This window comes from Dama dama, chromosome 18 (genome assembly GCF_033118175.1).
Source record: "Dama dama isolate Ldn47 chromosome 18, ASM3311817v1, whole genome shotgun sequence".
In the NCBI taxonomy this organism is placed as follows: Eukaryota; Metazoa; Chordata; class Mammalia; order Artiodactyla; family Cervidae; genus Dama; species Dama dama.
The window spans coordinates 9,245,917-9,267,923 of record NC_083698.1 but is presented as its reverse complement, the minus strand read 5'-3'; the positions used below and the strand labels follow the sequence as shown (position 1 = coordinate 9,267,923).

The window sequence follows — 22,007 nt, the reverse complement described above, 5'->3', positions numbered from 1 at the left end:
GGTATAAAGCAAACTAACAGACACGTCCTGCTAGTGGATGAAGAGCGTAAACTGAGGCAGAGCCCCGCGGCTCCCAGACGCGGCTCCAGCTGTGACCGCCCAGTTCTGAGTGTAGAACGAGCCGGCTTGGGAGGAGGCCTGGCGGCGCCGGCCCCGCTGCTGGGCGCGTGCTGCCTCGGCGATGGCTCGCAGCAAACAGACACAGTGCTGTCTTCACTTCTGCTCCATTTCATAAATGTGAAGTGTTTCTTCGGATTTCTTGTCAGTGAAAACAGTTACTGAATAGGTCTTTCATGAATGCGAAGTAGTGTAAAATGAACTTCAAAAAGAAAGGGGAGGGAAAAAGAGGGAAACCTATATTGTAATCTTATTCAAAATTGACTTATAATCTGAGAGCCAGTTTAGTCATTTGCAGTTGTGTTACATCTACCCTCTTTATCACATCAGTTTTTGTGAGCTGGTTACTTGAGTATCCTGGCATTGATGGAAAGCAATGATCATATTCTTTCTTCTTCACTTGTCACTAGAATGTAGGTTTATTGTGTGGTTTTTTTTAAACATACTTTCAAGATTAACACTTGCAAATATTTTGGGTTGTTCCATTAAGGAGGACATCTTATCTGTCCCCTTTAGTAAGTCTTCAGAGCACAGTTGGGATGAGTCTCGGTAGAGAGCTGAGGCTTTCAGTAAGGGTGGGTCCTAGGAGGTGTGCATCAGAAGCAGGCCTTTCACTGACACCAATATGTTGCCTTAGTTATTTCTTATTTCATCCTATATTTATAGTTCTCTATGTTGAGAAAATATAATTACATACTAGTATATTAATAGATATCAAATGATGGCTGAATATTAGAAATTCTTTATTTTGGTCACATATCCTGATCATATTTGGTCTTTGCATGGTAATGATTTGTCATTGGAGACCACATTAGGGCTTATTCAGTTTTTTTAAATATCCCAATTTAAGGAAAAACTGTCCTCATTATTGATTTTGTTACATGTAGTAAAGCTTGTTTTGAAAGTTTTTTCAGTTGACTTTTAGGAAAAACAATATATTCTTCAAATAACTTATCTATTTATTGAACAAATAAATTGGTTTCAGTAATTGAAGATGCTGATTAAAGAAATTCATATCTCATTACATGTATTTTGGAGTCTCCAAAGATTAGAGAAAGATGGAACATTTCCCTTTTTAAACCATTCATTACTTTACTAAATTAATTCAGCACTTACCATGTAGCAGCCACATTGGATTCGATAAAAAAGCTGTCTTTTCTGAGCTTATATTCTGTTACTGGAGAGAGACAGTAAACAGACACTTTAACGTATAATAAATACACTGTCAGGTGGTCGTGGGCGCTATGTAGGAAGACAGTCAAGGAAAGATGTAAAGTAACTGGAGTGGATTGTAGAGGGGGTTGTCAGACAAGGCCTTTCTGGGGATGTGACATTTTGTCAGAGGTCTGAATGAAATGAAGCAAGAAGCCGTGAGACTCTGGGGACAGACGTTCTAGGCAAAGGAAACATCAGGTATAGAACTAGTTGTTCTACTCACGTTAATTTTTTACATGTATTTTGGAGAAATCCATTTAATTAAATGTTTTCTATTGTTACATTTAGACTTAGCCATGGACAAAAATACTTTGTTTTTAGATAGTTTTGAATTCATTATAATTTAACTTTATTTTACCTAACAGGGACCAGAGTTACTCAGCAAATACATTGGAGCAAGTGAACAAGCTGTTCGGGATGTTTTTATTAGGTTAGTACCCTATGAATGTTTTTTTAACTAACTCTGTGGTTATTTATCAGCCAATACTTGTTGATCTTGTTTTTTTAAAAGTCTGATTTTTGAAACCTATGATTTAATATAGGTTATTAATAAGCTGGAGAACAAAATTTCACTGTTTTACCAAATACTACTTAAGTATACAACATTTTTCATACTAAGCTGTAGAAATTATTTGGTTTTATATTTATAATAGAAATATTTCTGAAATGTTGAAAGTGAAATCATTATTGGTTATTCATAGATGTTCAAAGTATATGAAGCACATAATTACTAGTTTTATCTCTCTTATAAGATTCCATGTGGCCAACTTAATTAAAATAGAGTATAATTATTACTGCATTTATTTAAAAGTACATGTGAATACAGAAGCTTATATTTAAGAGTGAAAATAATACTTAAATGTGATGGGATTACAGAAAGCTTATGAATGAAAAAGCCACTTTGTTCCTTTACTAAAATTTTATTATAAAATATGCAGTTAGAATATATATAACATATCTATATATTTTAAAGAATAATAAAATGAACTCTTATTTCTACGACCCAATTTAAGAAAAGACTATTACCAGAAAAGCCTTATTATAGATAAAGACAATCAACCACATACTGACCAACAGTTCAATTTACCAGAATGATATTACAGTTATAAAATTGTATCTAATACTGTAACTTCAAAATATTTAAAGCAAAAATTTATAGCGCTCCAAAGAGAAACTGATAGATCTGTTTTCATAGTGGAAAATTTTAACACAGTTCTCAGTTATTAATTTTAAAAATAGTAAAGAAAAAAAGTAAAAATTTAGAAGATTTAAACAACATATTCAGTAAGCTTGATGTAAGGGTATTTAGAATATGTGCCCAACAATTGGGGAATGCACTTTTTTTTTTAAGCACACCTGGAACATTTTTGAAAATTGGCCATATGTCAGGCCATACATAGCAATTGTAATAAGTTTCAAAGAAATAATGTAATGTGGACTCTGTTCTCCTTTTAAAACAAGTTAAAATAAAGGATAGGGCCCCCCCCCCCCAAATACATTTAGTTGGGCTTCCCTAGTGGCTTAGACAGGAAAGAATCTGCCTGTAATGCAGGAGATGCAGGTTTGATCCCTGGTTTGGGAAGATCCCCTGGAGAAGCACATGACAACTGACTCCAGTATTCTTGCCTGAAGAATTCCATAGACAGAGGAGCCTGGCGGGCTACAGTCATAGAGTCGGGAAGAATTGGACACGCCTGAGTGACTAACACTTTCACTTTCAGGCTGGAGAACCGGAACACTTCCGCTTGCCACCAGACCAAGTCCCAGCGATGAAAAAGATAATAAAAGAATATTATGAAATAGTAATATAAATTTTATGCCGGTGTATTTGAAATTTGGGCAACATAGACAAAATATATTTGACCAAAGTCAAGCAAAGAAGAAACAAAATCTGAATATTCTTGTAACTGTAGGGAAAAAATGAGTCACTAGTTAAAAATTCTTGCACAAGTCAAACATCAGATGTCTTTGGTTTTTTAAGAGAGTTTTGCCAGACATTCAAGGCACAGGTAATCCAGTCTATTGTCGGTGCCAGATTTATCTTACTTGTCATGTATTTAATAAAGATTTTTTTTTTTAATCAACCCGACAGTTATTTTGTATTAAGGGCAATTCTTCAGATCTATAGTCTATCCTTTTACCAGAGATGAGATTTATTTTCATTTTATTTTGTAAGGTTCTCTATAAAATAATTTGTCACATATGTTTTTTCCTAACTTGAACTTTGTTTAGTTTTATTTATTGACTAACTTTGTATTAATTAAAAAGAAGGTAACATAATAAGCGTACCAAATTTTAAATTCACAGAAGACATGAAGAGACATTGCACAAAAGAAGTGCAGGTGGCCAAAGCATATTAAAAAGAGTTTACTTGTAATAAGGATCAAAGAAGCTTTTTTTTTTTCCCCAAAGACGCTTTTAACTTATTGAATAAGACTGGTCCAGAAGGCACGAATCTTCCCTGACTTCTCTAAGACCTAGTTTACTAAAAGCAAGGATAATTACCCTTTCTTAAGGGTTTGTTGTGAAGAATTAAATACATATATGTGCATGTGTATACAGATATATATATATATGAAATCGCAAACCCGGAGGCCCTGTTCAACTGTGAGATACTGTTTGTTTCCCCAGAGCACAGGCCGCAAAGCCCTGCATCCTTTTCTTTGATGAATTTGAATCCATTGCCCCTCGACGCGGCCACGATAACACAGGGGTTACAGATCGTGTGGTTAACCAGTTGCTGGCTCAGCTGGATGGAGTCGAAGGCTTGCAGGGTAATAATTGTAAATACAGAAATACCTTCTAGGAACCAGATTCCCCCAGGATTTAGTAAAGTATTTTCTTTTCCCTCCAGGTGTTTATGTACTGGCTGCCACTAGTCGCCCTGACTTGATTGACCCTGCCCTGCTCAGGCCCGGCCGACTAGATAAATGTGTATACTGTCCTCCTCCTGATCAGGTGACAATTTCATATACCTACAAACACGCCACTCTTTCCCTGTGAACTTTGCTTCTGCCAGGTAATAGCAGTTGTCCTTAGAAGACCAGTTTTTGGCAAAGATCCTAGTCATTGTTTTCTTACAGCATGAAAAGATTCTGAATTAGATGCAAAGCCTTTCTTTGGCCCAGCCATCCCATGCAAACTCCCATCTGAAGACTTTGTGTTAGCCAGATGGAAAAAAGGGAGGGAAACAGAGTATTGATGTCCATGTTCCCTGTGTTCAGAGATCACACACCTCATTATCTTGACAGAAGACTGATACAGAATCAAGCATAGTGGTATAGGAAGCGTCCATGCCGGTTACGTAGAGATATGCTTTTCAACCAGTCTAGTCCTGTGTTTCCAAATTTAGCAATGAATGGATAAGTGAACGAAGAAATAGACAAATCAGTAGTCAAAGGTATAAATGTATATCACGTGTAGCAATTACTTTAATTTTCTTTTTGAAACATTTATTGGCTCCTTTGCCCAAATCCAGAACATAAGCACTAAGAAATGACCTACACTGAATGGTTGAGAATGTTGATTTTCATTCATTTTCCTCCCTGTGTTCCTTCTGTTAGGAAAAAAAGGACCACGGAGGACAGTTGTAGCCTGGTGGTACATTCCTCAACTTATTTATAAGTAAAACTTGTTAGATATATGAAGTGAATGTATAAGAAAAATCCTGTAAGATGCACAGTTGAAAATATTGTATTCAATGTTATTTGTTAAGTCAATGAGTTTTTCTCCCTTCAGGCGTCACGTCTTGAAATTTTAAACGTTCTCAGTGAGTCTCTACCTCTGGCAGATGATGTGGATCTTCAGCATGTGGCGTCAGTGACCGACTCCTTTACGGGAGCGGATCTGAAAGCGCTGCTTTACAACGCCCAGCTGGAGGCCTTGCACGGGAGGCTGCTGTCCTATGGGCCCCAGGTGAGCTCGGAGGAGGCCGCTACTGTGGTGTCTTACGGTGGCGGGAGCAGTTCAGTGTCAGTGTCAACCTTAAAAAAAAATTTTATTTTTGAACGACTTCAGTTTAACTTTACAGAAATTTACCGTAATTGGGATGCTGGCTTTGTAGAGAATTTGTAATTACATGGAGAATTTGGTGTCTGTTTCTTTGACCTTACCTTACTATTGGCAAAATATAATTGGTGTGTGGAAGGGTATCCTTTGAATTGAGGTATCAGGAATTATATTGCGGATTTCAAATTTTTTGCTTTTTTAAAAAAATCATCAAGTAGTTATTTTGAAGCTCAGACTGTCACAGATCTGGCCAGTAGGAGCCCCTTTTGGTGGCTTCTGCCTTCGTGGTGTGTCGTCCTCTTTCTCTGATCACCTGCTTCCCTACAGGACAAGATGTTCTAGGTTTATCTTGTACTTTTGGTACTCCAGCCCCAGGACGTTTTTTCTCTAAGGATAATATTTTAATTTTTGCAGCAAAGAATTTGAACTCTGCCTCCTTATGGACTTTACCATATATTTTCTAGGAAGACTTTTCCTATAGACTCCTCTCCTTCACATTTTGTTCAAAGTTATTGCAGGGACTAAATTTAGATACTTCCAAGTTTGTGCTGCTTATTTTGGTAAGCCATGGAAGGGGTTTCCTCCCCCCGCCCCATTTCACTAGCAGAAAGGGTGTTTATTTGTAAAGCACTCTATAATGATGCATCAACCATGTTTTAGAGTGCTTTCTCATTTCAGAATAGAAAAATAGGAATTTAAAGAGACATGAAAATAAAATCCAGAAGTCTGAGTCCTAGCTTTGTTAGTTTTGGGGGAGATGGTTGGCAAATTACCTGTATATTCCATTTTGTCTTTCCTTATTTTATTAGTTAAAATTATGTGATATGCCTCAAAACCATTAGAGAATCGATAAGAACTTTTGTAAAAAGGGCCTGGAGTTTCCTTGGTCTGTTAGAATGCTGTGTGGTTTATTTTTGAATTGTGGATTATTTAGAGCCTTACAGCTGATTGTCCTTTTGTATGTTTTAGGATGGAGGTTCCAGCTCTGATAGTGACCTGAGTCTGTCTTCAATGGTTTTCCTTAACCACAGCAGTGGCTCTGATGATTCAGCTGGAGACGGAGAATGTGGCTTAGAGCAGTCCCTGGTTTCTCTGGAGATGTCGGAGGTGCTTCAAGATGAATCAAAGTTCAACGTGTACCGGCTCTACTTTGGAAGCTCTTACGAGTCAGAACTTGGAAATGGAACCTCTTCTGATTTGGTAACTTGTGTAGTTGTACAGTTCTGAAATAGCAAGCCATATGTTGGTTCAGTTTGTGTCCTAACCAGCCCCCTGTGTTCTTTCTGGTTGGTGTGACTCTGTCAGTAAAGCAGTCTTTCTGTACACTAATCAGTCATTTTCATTCCTTGTGAAGACGGGGCTGGCAGTAAGGGGAGCCGAGGTAGCCACTGGTTGTGATCACCCTTTGGTTTCTTTCAGGTAGTTTTCTCTCTTCATTAGCAGCTTTAAAACATCTTCAGTAGCAGGTCCATTTTATGTTAAACTTAAATTCTCTTATTGTAGAACAGTTGAGGATAATGAGAAATTTGGTATGATAATGTCAAAAATTCTGACAACAAAATGTTGTCTTTTAGTAATACTTCTGGTAGAAAGTATAAGCATAGTGAAAAAGCTATTAGTAATGTTTCAACAGGGAAAATGTTTAGATTAAATATATGTGTTTTAGTCACTAAGTCGTGTCTGTGACTCCATGGACTGTAGCCCGCCAGGCTCCTCTGTCCATGGGATTCTCCAGGCGAGAATACTGGAGTGGGTTGCCATTTCTTTCTCCAGGGGATCTTCCTGTCCTTAGGAATCGAACCTGGGTGTCCTGCATTGCAGGCAGATTCTTTACTGACTGAGCTACAAGGGAAGCCCAGATTAAATTTGGGCAATAGCATTTTTCTAAATTAAAATAGCATTCAACAATATCTCAGAAGAGAGTGATTCACTGTTTCTTTATTGGTAATCTTAACATTTTTACAAATATTCAGTAATTTTTTAGGTAGATTTCCTTAATTAGGTTTTAAAAAATATAATAAAAGTAACCCATTTTTATTCTTAAGAATAGTAAGCAGTTTTAATTCTAGTCCTTGTTTTCTGTTTCTTAACATGCAGAAATGTCCCAGAACCTTAGTATACCCTATCACTAGAGCATTAGTGGTGGATTTATAACAAAGCATTTAAAAAAAAAACACCTTGTATCATGGCAGTTTTCACTCTGTGGTGGTTCAACCACGTAGGTATAGATGGTCCTTTATAGAATATGAGCATATTTTAAACCTGCTTAAATTTAGCTAGTTAAAATGTAAGTTTACCCACGTTAAAGTTTCCCTGCTGAAAGTCTGTCACTTTATCTCTGATAAGCCCGTAACTTCCCCCTCCCTTGCTCTTTCCCCTCCCATCTCTCATTATTGTACTCACCCACGCAGAGCTCACAGTGCCCGTCAGCACCGAGCTCCGTGACGCGGGAGTTTCCCGGAGTCCCTGGGAGAGATCAGTCGTTACGGCCCCCACTGTTCAGAACAGCCTCCCAAGAGGGTTATCAAGACCTCACACCAGAGCAAAGAGATCAACTGAGGGCAGATATCAGCGTCATCAAAGGCAGATACCGGAGCCAAACTGGGGTAAGGCTTTCCCCCTTCGTCATAATCGTAAAACTTCTTACAGGTTGTTTTTCCTGTTTTTGATATGTATTTTTTTGGTTTGTAAATGCGCTGTCTTTATAAAGGGCTGCAGCACATCGATCAGTCAAATGGTTATGTGCTAACAGTTTTTGGTAATCTTATGAGAAAGGGAAGGCATAGTCCCAAGAAAATGGCAAAAGCAAATAACATTCTTTTTCAAAAGCAAATAACTCTTTTTCATTATGTCCCTTAGTTAACTTTCTGTCATTTTATTCTTTGTTTAAGGAGGATGATGCTCTTAACCCACCAGGACCGACCAGAACCAGTTTAGCTATCAGCCAGTCACATTTAATGACTGCGCTTAGTCACACTCGGCCATCCATCAGTGAAGATGACTGGAAGACCTTTGCTGAGTTGTAAGTAACAACTTCTGATTCAGAAGTATACATGCTATTACAGGTGACAGTTCTTCAAACTTCTAAAGTTCTAAAAAGAAAAAAAAAAAACTTCTAAAGTTCTTTTTCGAATCACAAATAATATGTGGAATATATAAAAGCCAATTCAGAAGCATTTGCTTAGTAGACATGCATTCAAACACAAAAACTTCAGGAATAAAGAAGTCAAAAATAGATTATTTTTATATAAATCAGATTTAATCAAATGAATTGGTTAATGGACTTTTTTAATTTTAAAAACAAAAAGTAAAATCATTTTTCTTTGATTTCATTCCAAACTGTATGTTGGAATAATTTCTCAAATGACCCCCATTTCTAACATAAATAATTACAGTAAGACTAAACTGTTTTCAAATTTAAGTCTAGTTTCAATTTGGGAAATGATTCCAATATATAGTTTGTAGAAATTATGATAATACACCTGTTTTGTTTTCAAAATAATTTATATTTTATTAATCTCAAAAACATTTAAATATATTCACATTTATTCACTTGTGGAACATGTTTAATACTTATTTGAGTTTATAGGCTTCTTCACTTGTCTCTGTAAAAACTTTGGAGTCTGAGACCTGTAGACTGGGGACCATTCTAGATCAATAATTCAACTTAAGAGATGTAGTCCTCTGTAATGTATAACATGATGACTACAGTTAATAGTATTGTAGTGTATATTTATAAGTTGCTAAGAGAGTAGGTCTTAAAAGCTATCACAGGAAAAGTAACTGTGAAGTGATAATAGTTGACATCTAGACTTACTGTGGTAATTCTTTCACAATATATTCATATATCAAATCACTATGTTGTACACCTAAAACTAATACAATATTATATGTCAGTTGTCTCAGTTTAAAGAAAGTCAAAAATGGGAGAAAAAAAAAGAAGTGTATTCCTGGTGTTTAGAAGTTACAACCTTCTTGTTGAGTTTTGCCAAACTCTGGGGTATGTGTGTGTACATTGAAAGGGTAGAAAAATTATTCCTTCCCTTCTAAGTTCTTTGGGTGGTCTAATAAATTGAATAAGGTGAATTAACAGGAGGAAAATCTAATGTTGTACATTCAGGATCTGCATAAAAATAGAACGAAGGCAACCGGATAGTTGAGGTTTATATATTGTCTTGAGATAAGGGGCTGGACTCCACGGGGGAGGAGAGCAATTCACAGGAAAGTGGGAAGAACAGATGTTTGGTGATCAGATGTTTGTCCTAAGTCTTTTGAGATAAAAAGAAGAAAAAGTTCTTTCTCTCTGGTCATGACTTCTTTCTGGTGCAGACCCCCTTCCTAAATTCTTCTTGGCAGTTAAGGGAGGGATAGAAAGCTTTTCTCAGCTCTGTTGGGTCTTGATTCTCTTTAGCTCAAAATAATCCATGTGGCAGTTTGGGGTGGGAACTAGATTAATTCAGGATCCAGTCTGTTAATAGTTGACAGAAAACCAAATGTCAGAGACATTTAGCACCAGAATCTGATATCCACAAAAGTATATTAATGAAACATGATTTCTCTCTCTAAAACAACCCCCATTTCTAACTTAAATAACCACAGTAAGACTAAACTGTTTTCAAATTAAATCTAGTTTCAATAAACTTGGCCTGATTATTTACATAAGTTCAGCAAGAATAGTAATTGACCATATAGGTGCTTTTTGCTGGAAATTTTCAGAAGGAATCTCAGTTTGATGTTTTAAAAGACTCTTGATACTTGGAAGCCAAGGCAAGTACTTACCATAAGATTGTGCTTGCAGTAGCCATAGCCTCTTGACCCTCAAACAACATGGACTTGAATTACATGAGTCTACTTGTGTTCAGATTTCCAGTAAACATGTACTGTACTACACAGTCCATGGCTTGTTGGATCTGTGGATGCAGAACTGTGGATACAGAGGGCTGACTGAAGATTTATGTCGTTAGTGAGGGGTGGGGTTGGCACCCCTCACTGCTGTGTTGTTAAAGGGTCACCCATATTCAGGTGGGTTAAATTCCTCTCTTTTGGAGGTCCCCAAGATACCCTGAAGTCCCTATGCCTGCCAGGAAATGACCTTCCTAAACTTATCTGGTAAGGTTACTGGGAACTCTGAAAAAAAGGTACCAGGCGGGTTTTCCATAAAATCAATCTTAGTTTCTTAAAATTGTCCCGTCTTTTCTGTTCTCCATGCATTCTCACATATGACGTTACAGTCAAAGCCTTGGTAATATAACCAGTGCTTCCAGCTGCGTCCTATTACAAGGAGAAAGGATTCTTATTGAACTTATGGAAATAACTGTAGCCATAGGAATATTCATTGAGAGATTCTGAATTCTGGAAGGATCAGGTCGGAGAAAACATGTTTCATTTTTGTTCACAAAGGCATACTTAACCAAATTATTGATAGCTTAGAAGAAAAAGGTTTCCTTAAATCTGCAAAAATAAAACAATACTTGATAAACACAAAGTCATAAAGACTATAATGGTCCTCAGTAGTTCATTCAATCCCATGTAATTAATTTTTATGGATCTTTTGTTAGCAGTTTTATGAAACCATCAGTTTCTCCATTAGAGTTCTACAAATTCTTACCTAAGTCAGTGGTATAAACTGAAAGTTATCAGAAACCAGCTCTTGTAAGAGTCCGTCTCATGAGTCTCACTGAAGATCTAGCACTTTTGCAGGAACACTTTTACAATAATTATAAATGACAAAAGACTTAAAAATGACCATGGTTAAAGATTTGATGAAACTCTTTACTATCTTTGCCAACTTTTCTGTAAATCTAAAGCTCTTCTCCTAAAATAAAAAGTTATTAAAATTTTTTAAAAATCTGATGAAACATCACTGTAATGTAGTTGGTGAGGAAATTTGGTTATTTCTGTGACATACAATTTTAAGATAACTGAAATTACAGGAATTGTATAAAATTCCTAAATTTCTGATGTGTAATATTCATAAGGCATATTAATAACATACCCATATAACTTTGAGTATCATTTGTAGTGTTTTTTCTTGCCAGTGCTTCCCGTGTAATGTAATAATATCAAGTGAGCCTAATTTATCTCTCTTTTTGTAAGGAGAAAGGGAACAGATCTCTTGAGATGTTCCAGGGGACCTCTGGAAAATCACAGTTAGTTCAAAGTAAAAAAAACCTTATTTAGAATTTGGGGAAGTTTGTCAAAAATATCAAGAGGTTTTAAAACACCAGTACTATCTTAGGTATCTTACTGTTAAATACTTATTCGCTTAACCATAGTGTCAGAGACTTTGCAGGCAAATACAGAGTTACATGGTTGTAAAAACAAAACACTTAAGAGAAGACTTAAGAAATAAGACGAGGCATAGGAAATTATTTGGATAAAATAGGATTTTGATTTTTAAAAATGTTTTCTATGAAGACTACTTAAAAAGGTAAAGAACCTTTCACACAGTCTCAGCAGTAGCAGACCAAAAAATTTTTGTCCTGAAGGAGAACATTTTAATATCAGTAGTATATAAAACTAAAACTTTTTTTTAAAACCCTGTAGTAAATTCGTTCCATCTTATCCACCTTGACTGCACAGTCTCTCTCTCTCCAAGTTTCTGTATTCATTTAATTTGTCCTTTATTCTTTCCCATTCTGAAACAATCAGAATAGAGTTGCATACAGTTGTTTTCCTTGTAATGTCTCGGTTCTAATACATTAATTAGACTTCTTAACACAAACCTTAATTTCTGGTAATTTTGAACTGTCACGCTTGCACTTTGTAGACTGGCAGATTACTGCATACATTTCATAATTTCCAGAAGACTACACCTTAACAGTACAATTCTTCAGTGTAGAATAGGACACATTTCTTTATACTTTGAAATATTTTTAGTTTCTACATTGTAAGAAGCCAAAAGTAAACAATACTATGTTCAGTAGTTAGTATTTTATCATATTTAGAAATGATCTAGATATCCAGTGAATTTTCATCATTTACCAAAACTAAGGTTTTAAGTTACCAAAGAGATTATGGAAACAAAGTAGACATACCATGAAAATTTATTATTGAGAAGTTCACTTAAGAATGAGTTTTTTAAATATGATTTAGATTACTTATGAAAATTTTATGGGATATTAAAGCAGTTAACTGTCAGGGCAAGTTTCATAACAGATATACTTTAATTTTTTAATGGACAGTATCCCAGATCACTTTACTTGGATTAGTTTGTATTATGTTTCTGAGAGTTGAGAAATATTAAATTTGTGCTGCGTTTTTCTTTAAGCCGATTAAGTAGATAGCTTTACAAATTATGGCAGTATTCATCCAAAATATCACATACACATGGATATCACAAACAGACCCTGTTTAACTTCCATCCCCAGATTTTAGCCTTGGGAGGTTTTTGAATTGGACTGTTTTGCTGTGCTGCGTTAATCCCTTCTGTTAGGAGCGTGAATCAGGTGTCTGCATGCGCGTGTCCTCTCCCTCCCTCTAAGCCTCCCTCTGCGTGCCCCCCCCCCCCAGGTTGCACCGGAGCACCCAGCTGGGCTCCTGTCTCACAGCAGCTCCCGATGGCTGTTCCACACGTGGTCGTGTGTGTGTCCGCGATGCTCAGTCCATCCCACCCTCCCCTCCCCACTGCATCCCCAAGTCCACTCTCTACATCTGCTTCTCTGTTCCTGCCCTGCACCTAGGTTCATCATATATGCACTTGAGTTCAGATTCTAGATTCCATGTATATGCAGTAATATGCAATGCTTGTTCTGACTTACTTCACTGTGTATGACAGACTCCAGGTTCATCCACATCACTGCATGTGACCCAAATTCATTCCTCTTTAAACCATGGGAGTTTTTATGTGTGTGTGAAAGTCATTCAATCATGTCCAACTCTTGCAACCCCATGGACTGTAGCCTGCCTGGCTTCTCTGCCCATGGACTTAACCAGGCAAGAATACCAGGGTGGTGCCGTTTCTTCCTCCAGGGGATCTTCCCAATCCAGGGATTAAACCCAGGTCTCCTGCATTGCGGGCAGATTCTTCACCATCTGAGCCCCTGGGGAAGCCCAGGAATTGTTGTAAGTCTATAGTTTTTAAAAAGCCTCTCCTGCTGCTGCTCCTTCCCCCCCCAGTCCCAGGTGATTGTAGACTGTGTTTCAGCTGTCTCCTAGGATACATACAGGGACAGAGGAAGAAAGTATGTTTTCTGCTTGTGTTTCGAGTTGATTTACAGTGTTAGCTTCAGGTGTGCTACATAGTGATTCAATATTTATAGATTACACTCCACTACATTTCCCTGTGATGAATAATATAGTCCTTGTTCCTTATTTTATACAGAATAGTTTGTACCTCTTTATCCCCAAACCCTGGCTTGCTCCTTTCCTTCCTTATCTGGTAACCACTAGTTTGTTCCCTGTATCTGTGAGTCCATTTCTGTTTTGTTTCATACATTCATTTGTTTTTTTAGATTCCAAAGTAAGTGATAACAGTATCTGCCTTTTCTGATGGTATTCTCTAGGTCCATCCATGTTGTATGAAATGGCAGTGTTTCAGTCTTTTTAATGGCTGAGTAACATTCCATTGTGTATACATACATCTTATGAGGCCAGCTGTTTATTGATGGACACTTCTGTTGCTTCCATGCCTTGGCAATTCTAAATAATGCTTCTTTGAACATTAAAATGCATGTATCTTTTTAAATTACTATTTGTTTTTCTACTGTATTATTATACACTTAATATTCTACATATATAGCAAATAGAGCATACTATATGCCATTACTATACTACATGACCAGTGTTACTATACATAGTAATATCTAGTGTACTAATTAATACCGTATATACAGTAAACTATATGTTTCTATACATACCCAGATTAGATTACTGGTTATATGGTAGTTCTGTCATTGTAGTTTTTTGAGGAACATCCATGTTGTAAGGAGCCTGTATTTTGTTTTCTATAGTGGTCACACAAACGTTCGTTTACACCAGTAGTGTCAGACGGTCCCCTTTTCTCCTCATCCTTGCCTTTATTATCTATAGTCTTTTTGATGATAGCCATTCTGACAGTTGTGAGGTGATATCTCGCTATGCTTTTGGTTTGCATTTCTCTCATTGGAAGATGTTAGAAGGCTAACATCTCTAAAGAATGTCTTCTTTGGAAAATGTCTATTCAGATCCTTTGCCCATTTTTTTCTCAGGTTTCTTTGGTATTGAGTTGTATGTACTCTTTATAGTTTGGGTATTAACCACTTATTGGTCATATCATTTGCAAATATTTCTTCCCGTTCAGTATGTTATCTTTTTATTGATTATTTCCTCTTTCTAGGAGTTTGGAGGTATATTTATTATCAGAAATCTAGAGTAATTATTTACATAGTTCTAACATCCTGATCTTTTATACTACCTGCAAGCATTTTGAGAACAATAGGGGAGGTCTGGGGGTTGGTAAAGAGAGGTGAACTTTTGAATTGTTTCTAGAGCCACATTTCTCGTTTTGCAGAGACTAATTTGTAAAATACGCACAGTTTCTTATTTCCTCAAAAAACTGGATTGCAGCCTGAATGCTATCAAGGGCCTGACCCAACCATCCAACTACATGAAGATTTTTAATTATGAAGGAAATCAAAAGATTACTGCAATAGCCTATAATATGTTGTCTATAAGAGACCTACCTTAGGGCAAAGGATATGCGCAGATTAAAAGTAAGGGAACAGAGGAGGATTAGCTCAGGATGGCAGAGTAGAAGGGTGTGAGCTCCCCCTCTTCCTGCAGAAACACCAAAATCACAACCAACTGCTGAGCAACCATTTACAAAAAAAAAGCCACAATAAGATGGTAGGAGGGGCATTATTGCAAATCCCATACCTGCTGGGTGGGTGACTCACAAGCTTGGAGACAGTTCTGCCATAGAAGTTATCCCACAGGAGTGAAAGTTTTAAACCCCACATCAGCCTTCCCAGCCTGGGGGTCCAGCCCCCAGAGAATCTGGCTTTAAAGGCCAGTGGGGTTTGACCACAGTATTTCTACAAGATGGGGAGAAAAACAAAGTCTGCTCTTAGAGGGCGCACACAGTGTCTCATGTATACGGAGACCCAGGGGAAAAGAGCAGTGACGCGATGAGAGACAGGGACAGACCTACCTGCTAGTGCTGGGTGGTCTCCTGCAGAGGTGGGGGACAGGGGCGACCGCGACTCACTGCAAGGGCAAAGACACCGGGATGTGCTTACCAGTGTGACCCCTCCCCGGGCTGCCGTTGGCCTTGCAGGTTCCAGCGCTGCGTCGCCTCAAGCCAGACCACCAACAGGGCAGGAACACAGCGCCCCATCAGCAGACAAGCGGCTTAAAGACTCCCTGAACATGGCCCTATGCACCAGAGGGACGAAATCCAGCTCTACCCACCACTGGACCAGGATCAGCCCTCTCATCAGGAAGCCTGCACAAACCTCTTAGACAGCCGCAACCACCAGGGGGCAGACAGAAGAACTACTCCTGCGGCCTGTGGAACAGAAACTGCAATCACAGAAAGTTAGTCAAATTGAGATTGAAAAGGAATATGTCCCAGATAAAGGAACAAGATGAAACCCAGAACAACTAAGTGAAATAAAGATAGCCAACCTACCGGAAGAAGAATTCAGAATAACAGTGAAGATGATCAGAGATCTCAGAAAAAGAATGGAGGCAAGGATTGAGAAAGATACAATAAGTGTTTGCTGAAGACTGAGAAGAACTAAGGAGCGAACAGTTGAACAGTATGAAATGAAAAATACACCAGAAGGAATCAATAGAATAAGTGAGGCAGAAGAACAGATAAGTGACCCAAAAGATAATAGTGAAAATCACTGCCACAGAATACAACAAAAGACAAAAACAATCTAAGAGACGTGCAGGACAATATTAAAGGCACCAGCATTTGCATTAGAGTTCCCAGAAGAAGAAGAGACATAAAGGATCTGAGAAAATATTTGAAGAGATAATAGCTGAAAAATTCCCTAACATGGGAAGAGAAGCAGTCACCAACATCTAGGAAGAATAAAGAGTCCAGATAGGATAAACCCAAGTAGGAACATGTATAAGGAACATGCTGAAACACATATTACTTAAAGATTGAATACAACAAAGAAAAATTACAAAGATTAAATATAAAAGCAACAACTGCCATCCAAGGGAACTCCCATAAGTTTATCAGCTGATCTTTCAGCAGAAACACTGCAAGCCAGAGGGAGTGGCATGATATATTTAATAGATGCAGAAAAAGCTGTTGACAAAATTCAACCCATTTATGATGAAAAGGCTCCAGAAAGTTGTTTCAGAAGAAATACACCATCAATATAACAAAGGCCATATATGGTAAAGCTACAGCTAACATCTTCAGTTCAATTACATCCGACTCTTTGCAACTCCATGGACTGCAGCACGCCAGGCCTCCCAGTCCATCACCAACTCCCAGAGCTTACTCAAACTCATGCCCATTGAGTCAGTGATGACATCCAACCATCGCATCCTCTGTCGTCCCCTTCTCCTCCCGCCTTCAATCTTTCCCAGCATCAGGGTCTTTTCAAATGAGTCAGTTCTTCGCATCAGGTGGCCAAAGTATTGGGAGTTTCAGCCTCAGTCCTTCCAATGAATTTTCAGGACTGATTTCCTTTAGGATGGACTGGTTGGATCTCTTTGCAGTCCAAGGGACTCTCAAGAGTCTTCTCCAACACCACAGTTCAAAAGCATCAATTCTTTGGCGCTCAGCTTTCTTTATATTCCAACTCTTACATCCGCACATGACTAGAAAAACCATAGCTTTGACTAGACAGACCTTTGTTGGCAAAGTAATGTCTCTGCTTTTTAATATGCTGTCTAGGTTGGTCATAACTTTTCTTCCAGGGAGCAAGCATCTTTTAATTTCATGACTACAGTCACCATCTGCAGTGATTTTGGAGCCCCCAAAAATAAAGTCAGCCACTGTTTCCCCATCTATTTCCCATGAAGTGATGGGACCGGATGCCCTGATGTTAGTTTTCTGAATGTTGAGTTTTAAGCCAACTTTTTCACTCTCCTTTCACTTTCATCAAGAGGCTCTTTAGTTCTTCACTTTCTGCCATAAGGGTGTTGTCATCTGCATATCTGAGGTTATTGATATTTCTCCCAGCAATCTTGATTCCGGCTTGTGCTTCATCCAGCCCAGTGTTTCTAATGATGTACTCTGCATGTAAGTTAAACAAGCAGGGTGACAATATACAGCCTTGACATACTCCTTTCTTGATTTGTAACCAGTCTGTTGTTCCATGTCCAGTTCTTACTGTTGCTTCCTGACCTGCATACAGATTTCTCAAGAGGCAGGTCATGATGGTCTGGTATTCCCATCTCTAGAAGAATTTCCCAGTTTATTGTGATCCACACAGTCAAAGGCTTTGTAGCCAATAAAGCAGAAATAGATGTTTTTCTGAAACTCTCTTGCTTTTTTTGACAATCCAGCAGATGTTGGCAATTTGATCTCTGGTTCCTCTGCCTTTTCTAAAACCAGCTTGAACATCTGGAAGTTCATGGTTCACGTCCTATTGAAGCCTCGCTTGGAGAATTTTGAGCATTACTTTACTAGCGTGTGAGATGAGTGCAATTGTGTGGTAGTTTGAGCATTCTTTGGCATTGCCTTTCTTTGGGATTGGAATGAAAGTTGACCTTTTCCAGTCCTGTGGCCACTGCTGAGTTTTCCAAATTTGCTGGCATATTGAGTGCAGCACTTTCATAGCATCATCTTTTAGGATTTGAAATAGTTCAACTGGAATTCCATCACCTCCACTAGCTTTGTTCTTAGTGATGCTTCCTAAGGCCCACTTGACTTCACATTCCAGGATGTCTGGCTCTAGGTGAGTGATCACACCATCGTGAGTATCTGGGTCATGAAGATCTTTTTTGTATAGTTCTTCTGTGTATTCTTGCTATCCCTTCTTAATATCTTCTGATTCTGTTAGGTCTATACCACTTCTGTCCTTATTGTCCCATCTTTTCATGAAATGTTCGCTTGGTATCTCTAATTTTCTTCAAGAGATCTCTAGTCTTTCCCATTCTGTTGTTTTCCTCTATTTCTTTGCACTGATCACTGAGGAAAGCTTTCTTATCTCTCCTTTGCTATTCTTTGGAACTCCGCATTCGATTGGGTATATCTTTCCTTTTCTCCTTTCCTTTTTGCTTCTCTGAGCTGAGACATGTAAACAACCTCGACATCCATTGACATGAATGGATAAAGAAGCTGCGGTGTGTGTATATATATATACACATATATACATAAATGTACATATATGCACACACACACCCCGGAATGTTGCTTAGCCAAAAAAAGTGAAATAATTGCCTTTGCAGCAACATGGATGAAGCTGGGGAGACAGGTCAGAAAGAGAAAGCCCTGCAGACACACACAAGCCCAAGGCTGGCTGTAGTACCCCTTTGTGCCTTCTTTTCACTGTTGTCTTTCCATAGGCAACATAAGATACTTGTTTAGCATGAGCTCTTTCAGGTGTTTTTCAAAAACAGAAGTTTTCTCCAGCTTAAAGGATCCATCTGGCCACTGACAGATAGGGTCTTAATGGTGACTGTAACCTGCAACCCTTTTTATGGCTTAACCAGGAATGACCACAAGAAGTGTCCCAAAAGAGTGCAAAAGACATAGCTTTCACAAGGTCCACAGTTTCCTCACAGAACTAGCCAAAGAAAGCAGAGCCCTGCGTGGTCAGAGGCAGTGAGAATGGGGCTGGGAAGACGGAGTCCCCCGTCTCCTACCGGAGTGCATGATGCTGCAGTTGCAGACCTGCCCCATCACCGCACGCACAGGAGCTACTGGAGTGGGGCTTCCCTGCACCAAGACGACAGTGACGCTTGAGCCAGCAAAGGCCCCTGAGGGCTGGGGCACCGTAAGGCAGACGCCCTACGAGCTGGCACAGTGACCGAGAGAGCACCACTTCTCTCTGTCTCAGACCCTGAGTTTTCCTGATGCCCATCAGATGCAAGCTGATACTTAATCTTCTGGCTGGCTTCTCTCTGACTAAGCCACAGAGAGTCACAAACTCATACCAGCCACTAAGCCAAGCTCTCAAGACATAGAACAAGACAAGAGGAAACCTCACCTGTTTAAATACAGGGGACCCACTGCAGAGTGTGTCTAAACAAATGCACGTCTTTTAGAACCATGAACTCACCAGTCTGTGAGGCCAGTGGGCTTGAACAATGGGCGTAAATTAGAACCTATCCCTGGTAGCTCAGCTAGTAAAGAATCTGCCTGCAATGCAGGAGACCCTGGTTCGATTCCTGGGTGGGGAAGATCCCCTGGAAGACAGCATGGCAACCCACTCCAGTATTCTTGCCTGGAGAGTCCCCATGGACAGAGGAGTCTGGCGGGCTAAAGTCCACGGTGTGGCAGAGACCTGGACACAGCTAAGCACACGGCACACACTGCATCTCTCTCTCTAGAGAGGTTTTCCTCCTCATGAGATGTGACGCAAAGACTAGAGCTGGCAGCAAACAGTAGCCGTGTTCGGGGAGAACTGGATCAACAGAGGACAAGAGTACTCAGAAGGTGTCTTTCCCAGAGTCGCTGTAGCTAAGGCACTGCCGCTGCTGCTGCTAAGTCGCTTCCTTCGTGTCCGACTCTGTGCAACCCCATAGACGGCAGCCCACCAGGCTCCCCGTCCCTGGGATTCTCCAGGCAAGAACACTGGAGTGGGGCTCGGTTCACACAAAAATTTTTCTTCTGCTTCTGAATTGAGAAAAGGACTCTCCCCACCCTCACTTCCACCGAACCTGCAGGCAGAGACCCAGGAGACTGACGTAAGGATTCTGACCCTTGACTGGCTCTTCTCAGCGGTCCCAGGATCTCCCACCCGCAGCCAGGGGAGCCCCCCATATGCACCAAACTGCAGGGGTAGCAAAAACTTTCCCTTCTGGGTTCTTTGGCTTGTCTGTGATTGACTGACATAGGATGTTAACAGGTGATAAACTAATTTTGTAGACACAGGAGCCCCATAAAAACAAGACTCATTGGCGGTCGGTGAGCTGAGGCCTCTGTCGTGTCCTGAACTGAGGGGAGGGACGGGGCCTGAAGCTTCAGAGGTGAAGAGGGCAGTTCACAAGGGCATGAGAGGGGCAGGTGCTCGCCCCGCCGACAGGTAACAGAAGCCATGTCTGCTAGTGGCTCTGTCCGGTGCGGGCCATCTCACTTCTGTAAGGCAGCGAAGAGACAGGCAGAAGGCTTTCCCGGGTCTGCTGCGTCTCGATTCCCTTCAGCTCAAAATAACCCACGTGCCAGAGTGGCTCACTGGGGGGCCATATTCTGCTCCCCTTCAACAAACATGTGCTTACTGTAGAAAAATCAGAAAACAAAGGGGAAGAAAAACAACCAGCAGATTCCCTAAACCTCGCTACCTCCCAAATCTCATTTGTACGCTTGTTTTCTGTTAATACAATAAGACACTGCACATACTGCTGTATCGCAGTCCCCCATCCACCCACACATCTTTAACATTCTGTCACATTTTAAATACGTTTACTATTTTGTCATTTTATATAGTACAGCTATGGCGTGACATCCAATTTTTGGACTTGATCACATTGCTCATAGTGAAAACCTTTCTCCTACCTATGTTTGCACATATCCTTAATTATTTCACTGGGATAGGAGGTGTCGCATCAGTTTACTCACATTTTTTTTAATGCCTTTGAAATCTACTGCCAAAGTGTCTTTCAGAAATGTGTGTTACAATAGTAATGTAATTATAGTACCAGCCTCACCATACCCTAATGTTAAATATTTTAGTATTTCTCTAAACTTCGCCAATTTTGAGAATAGTTGTATGTATCTTAAAATTTTACATTTCTCTGATTAAAATATAGTGGTTGATCATTGTCATTCGTATTTTCCCTTTTCTAATTTGTCTGTTCATCCTCTTTGTTCCTTTTCTATTGGAGTGTTCAACTTTTAAAAACTCTTATAAGAACTGTCTTTTGTTTCTTAAAAACTTGTTTGCAGCAATCCATTGTTTTATGTTTTGTAAATTCAGCATTTATAAGTATTAAATGTTATCTCTTTTTTTTAATAAGGTATGAAAGCTTTCAAAATCCAAAGAAGAGAAAAAATCAAAGTGGAACAGTGTTTCGACCTGGACAGAAAGTAACCCTGGCATAAAATATACTTCTGACTTTGTGTGTGTGTGTGTGTATGTGGTGTTTGTCCCTGTGTTGTAACAATGAAAATGTCATCTGTACATTTCTTTTAATTTAACTTGTTAATCTATAAAATCAAAGATTGTTAAAGCTGTTATCTAATGATCAGGATTACTTGACAGTAATACTTTAAAATAAATTGAGATATTTATAACAGATTCTGTATTTTATTTCCTATATATGTAAAATTCTTACTGAAATAATATTGGCCACATAGAATAACTGATTTTTTTCTCCTTTGAAGAAAAGAGAATGTAATTAAATACATTTCTTAGAATTCACGATTGCATATTCAACATCTTTATTTCATTTGATAAGTTTTATGCTTAACACCTTGATTATTTTGGAAATAAAAAATTCAGTTATCTGCTGATCCAATGATCTGTTCTTTTTATCTGAAAATGTAGAATTTGCACACAATTTAAATAAACTTGAGTCGTTCCTTCAATCAGAAGTGAAATGACATCCCCTAA

General features: G+C 38.8%; 1 protein-coding gene across 1 annotated transcript in view; it reads left to right on the top strand.

The window, feature by feature from the left end:
- PEX1 (peroxisomal biogenesis factor 1) overlaps window positions 1-21,692 on the top strand; it is a 71,306-nt gene extending 49,614 nt beyond the window's left edge. The window contains exons 17-24 of the mRNA XM_061164888.1: window positions 1,698-1,762; window positions 3,964-4,106; window positions 4,187-4,290; window positions 5,071-5,247; window positions 6,310-6,540; window positions 7,752-7,946; window positions 8,232-8,362; window positions 21,412-21,692. Of these exons, the coding sequence (XP_061020871.1) occupies window positions 1,698-1,762; window positions 3,964-4,106; window positions 4,187-4,290; window positions 5,071-5,247; window positions 6,310-6,540; window positions 7,752-7,946; window positions 8,232-8,362; window positions 21,412-21,496 (1,131 nt within the window). The 3' untranslated portion in view covers window positions 21,497-21,692. The remainder of the gene's footprint in view (window positions 1-1,697; window positions 1,763-3,963; window positions 4,107-4,186; window positions 4,291-5,070; window positions 5,248-6,309; window positions 6,541-7,751; window positions 7,947-8,231; window positions 8,363-21,411) is intronic.
- Window positions 21,693-22,007: the final 315 nt, after the last annotated feature.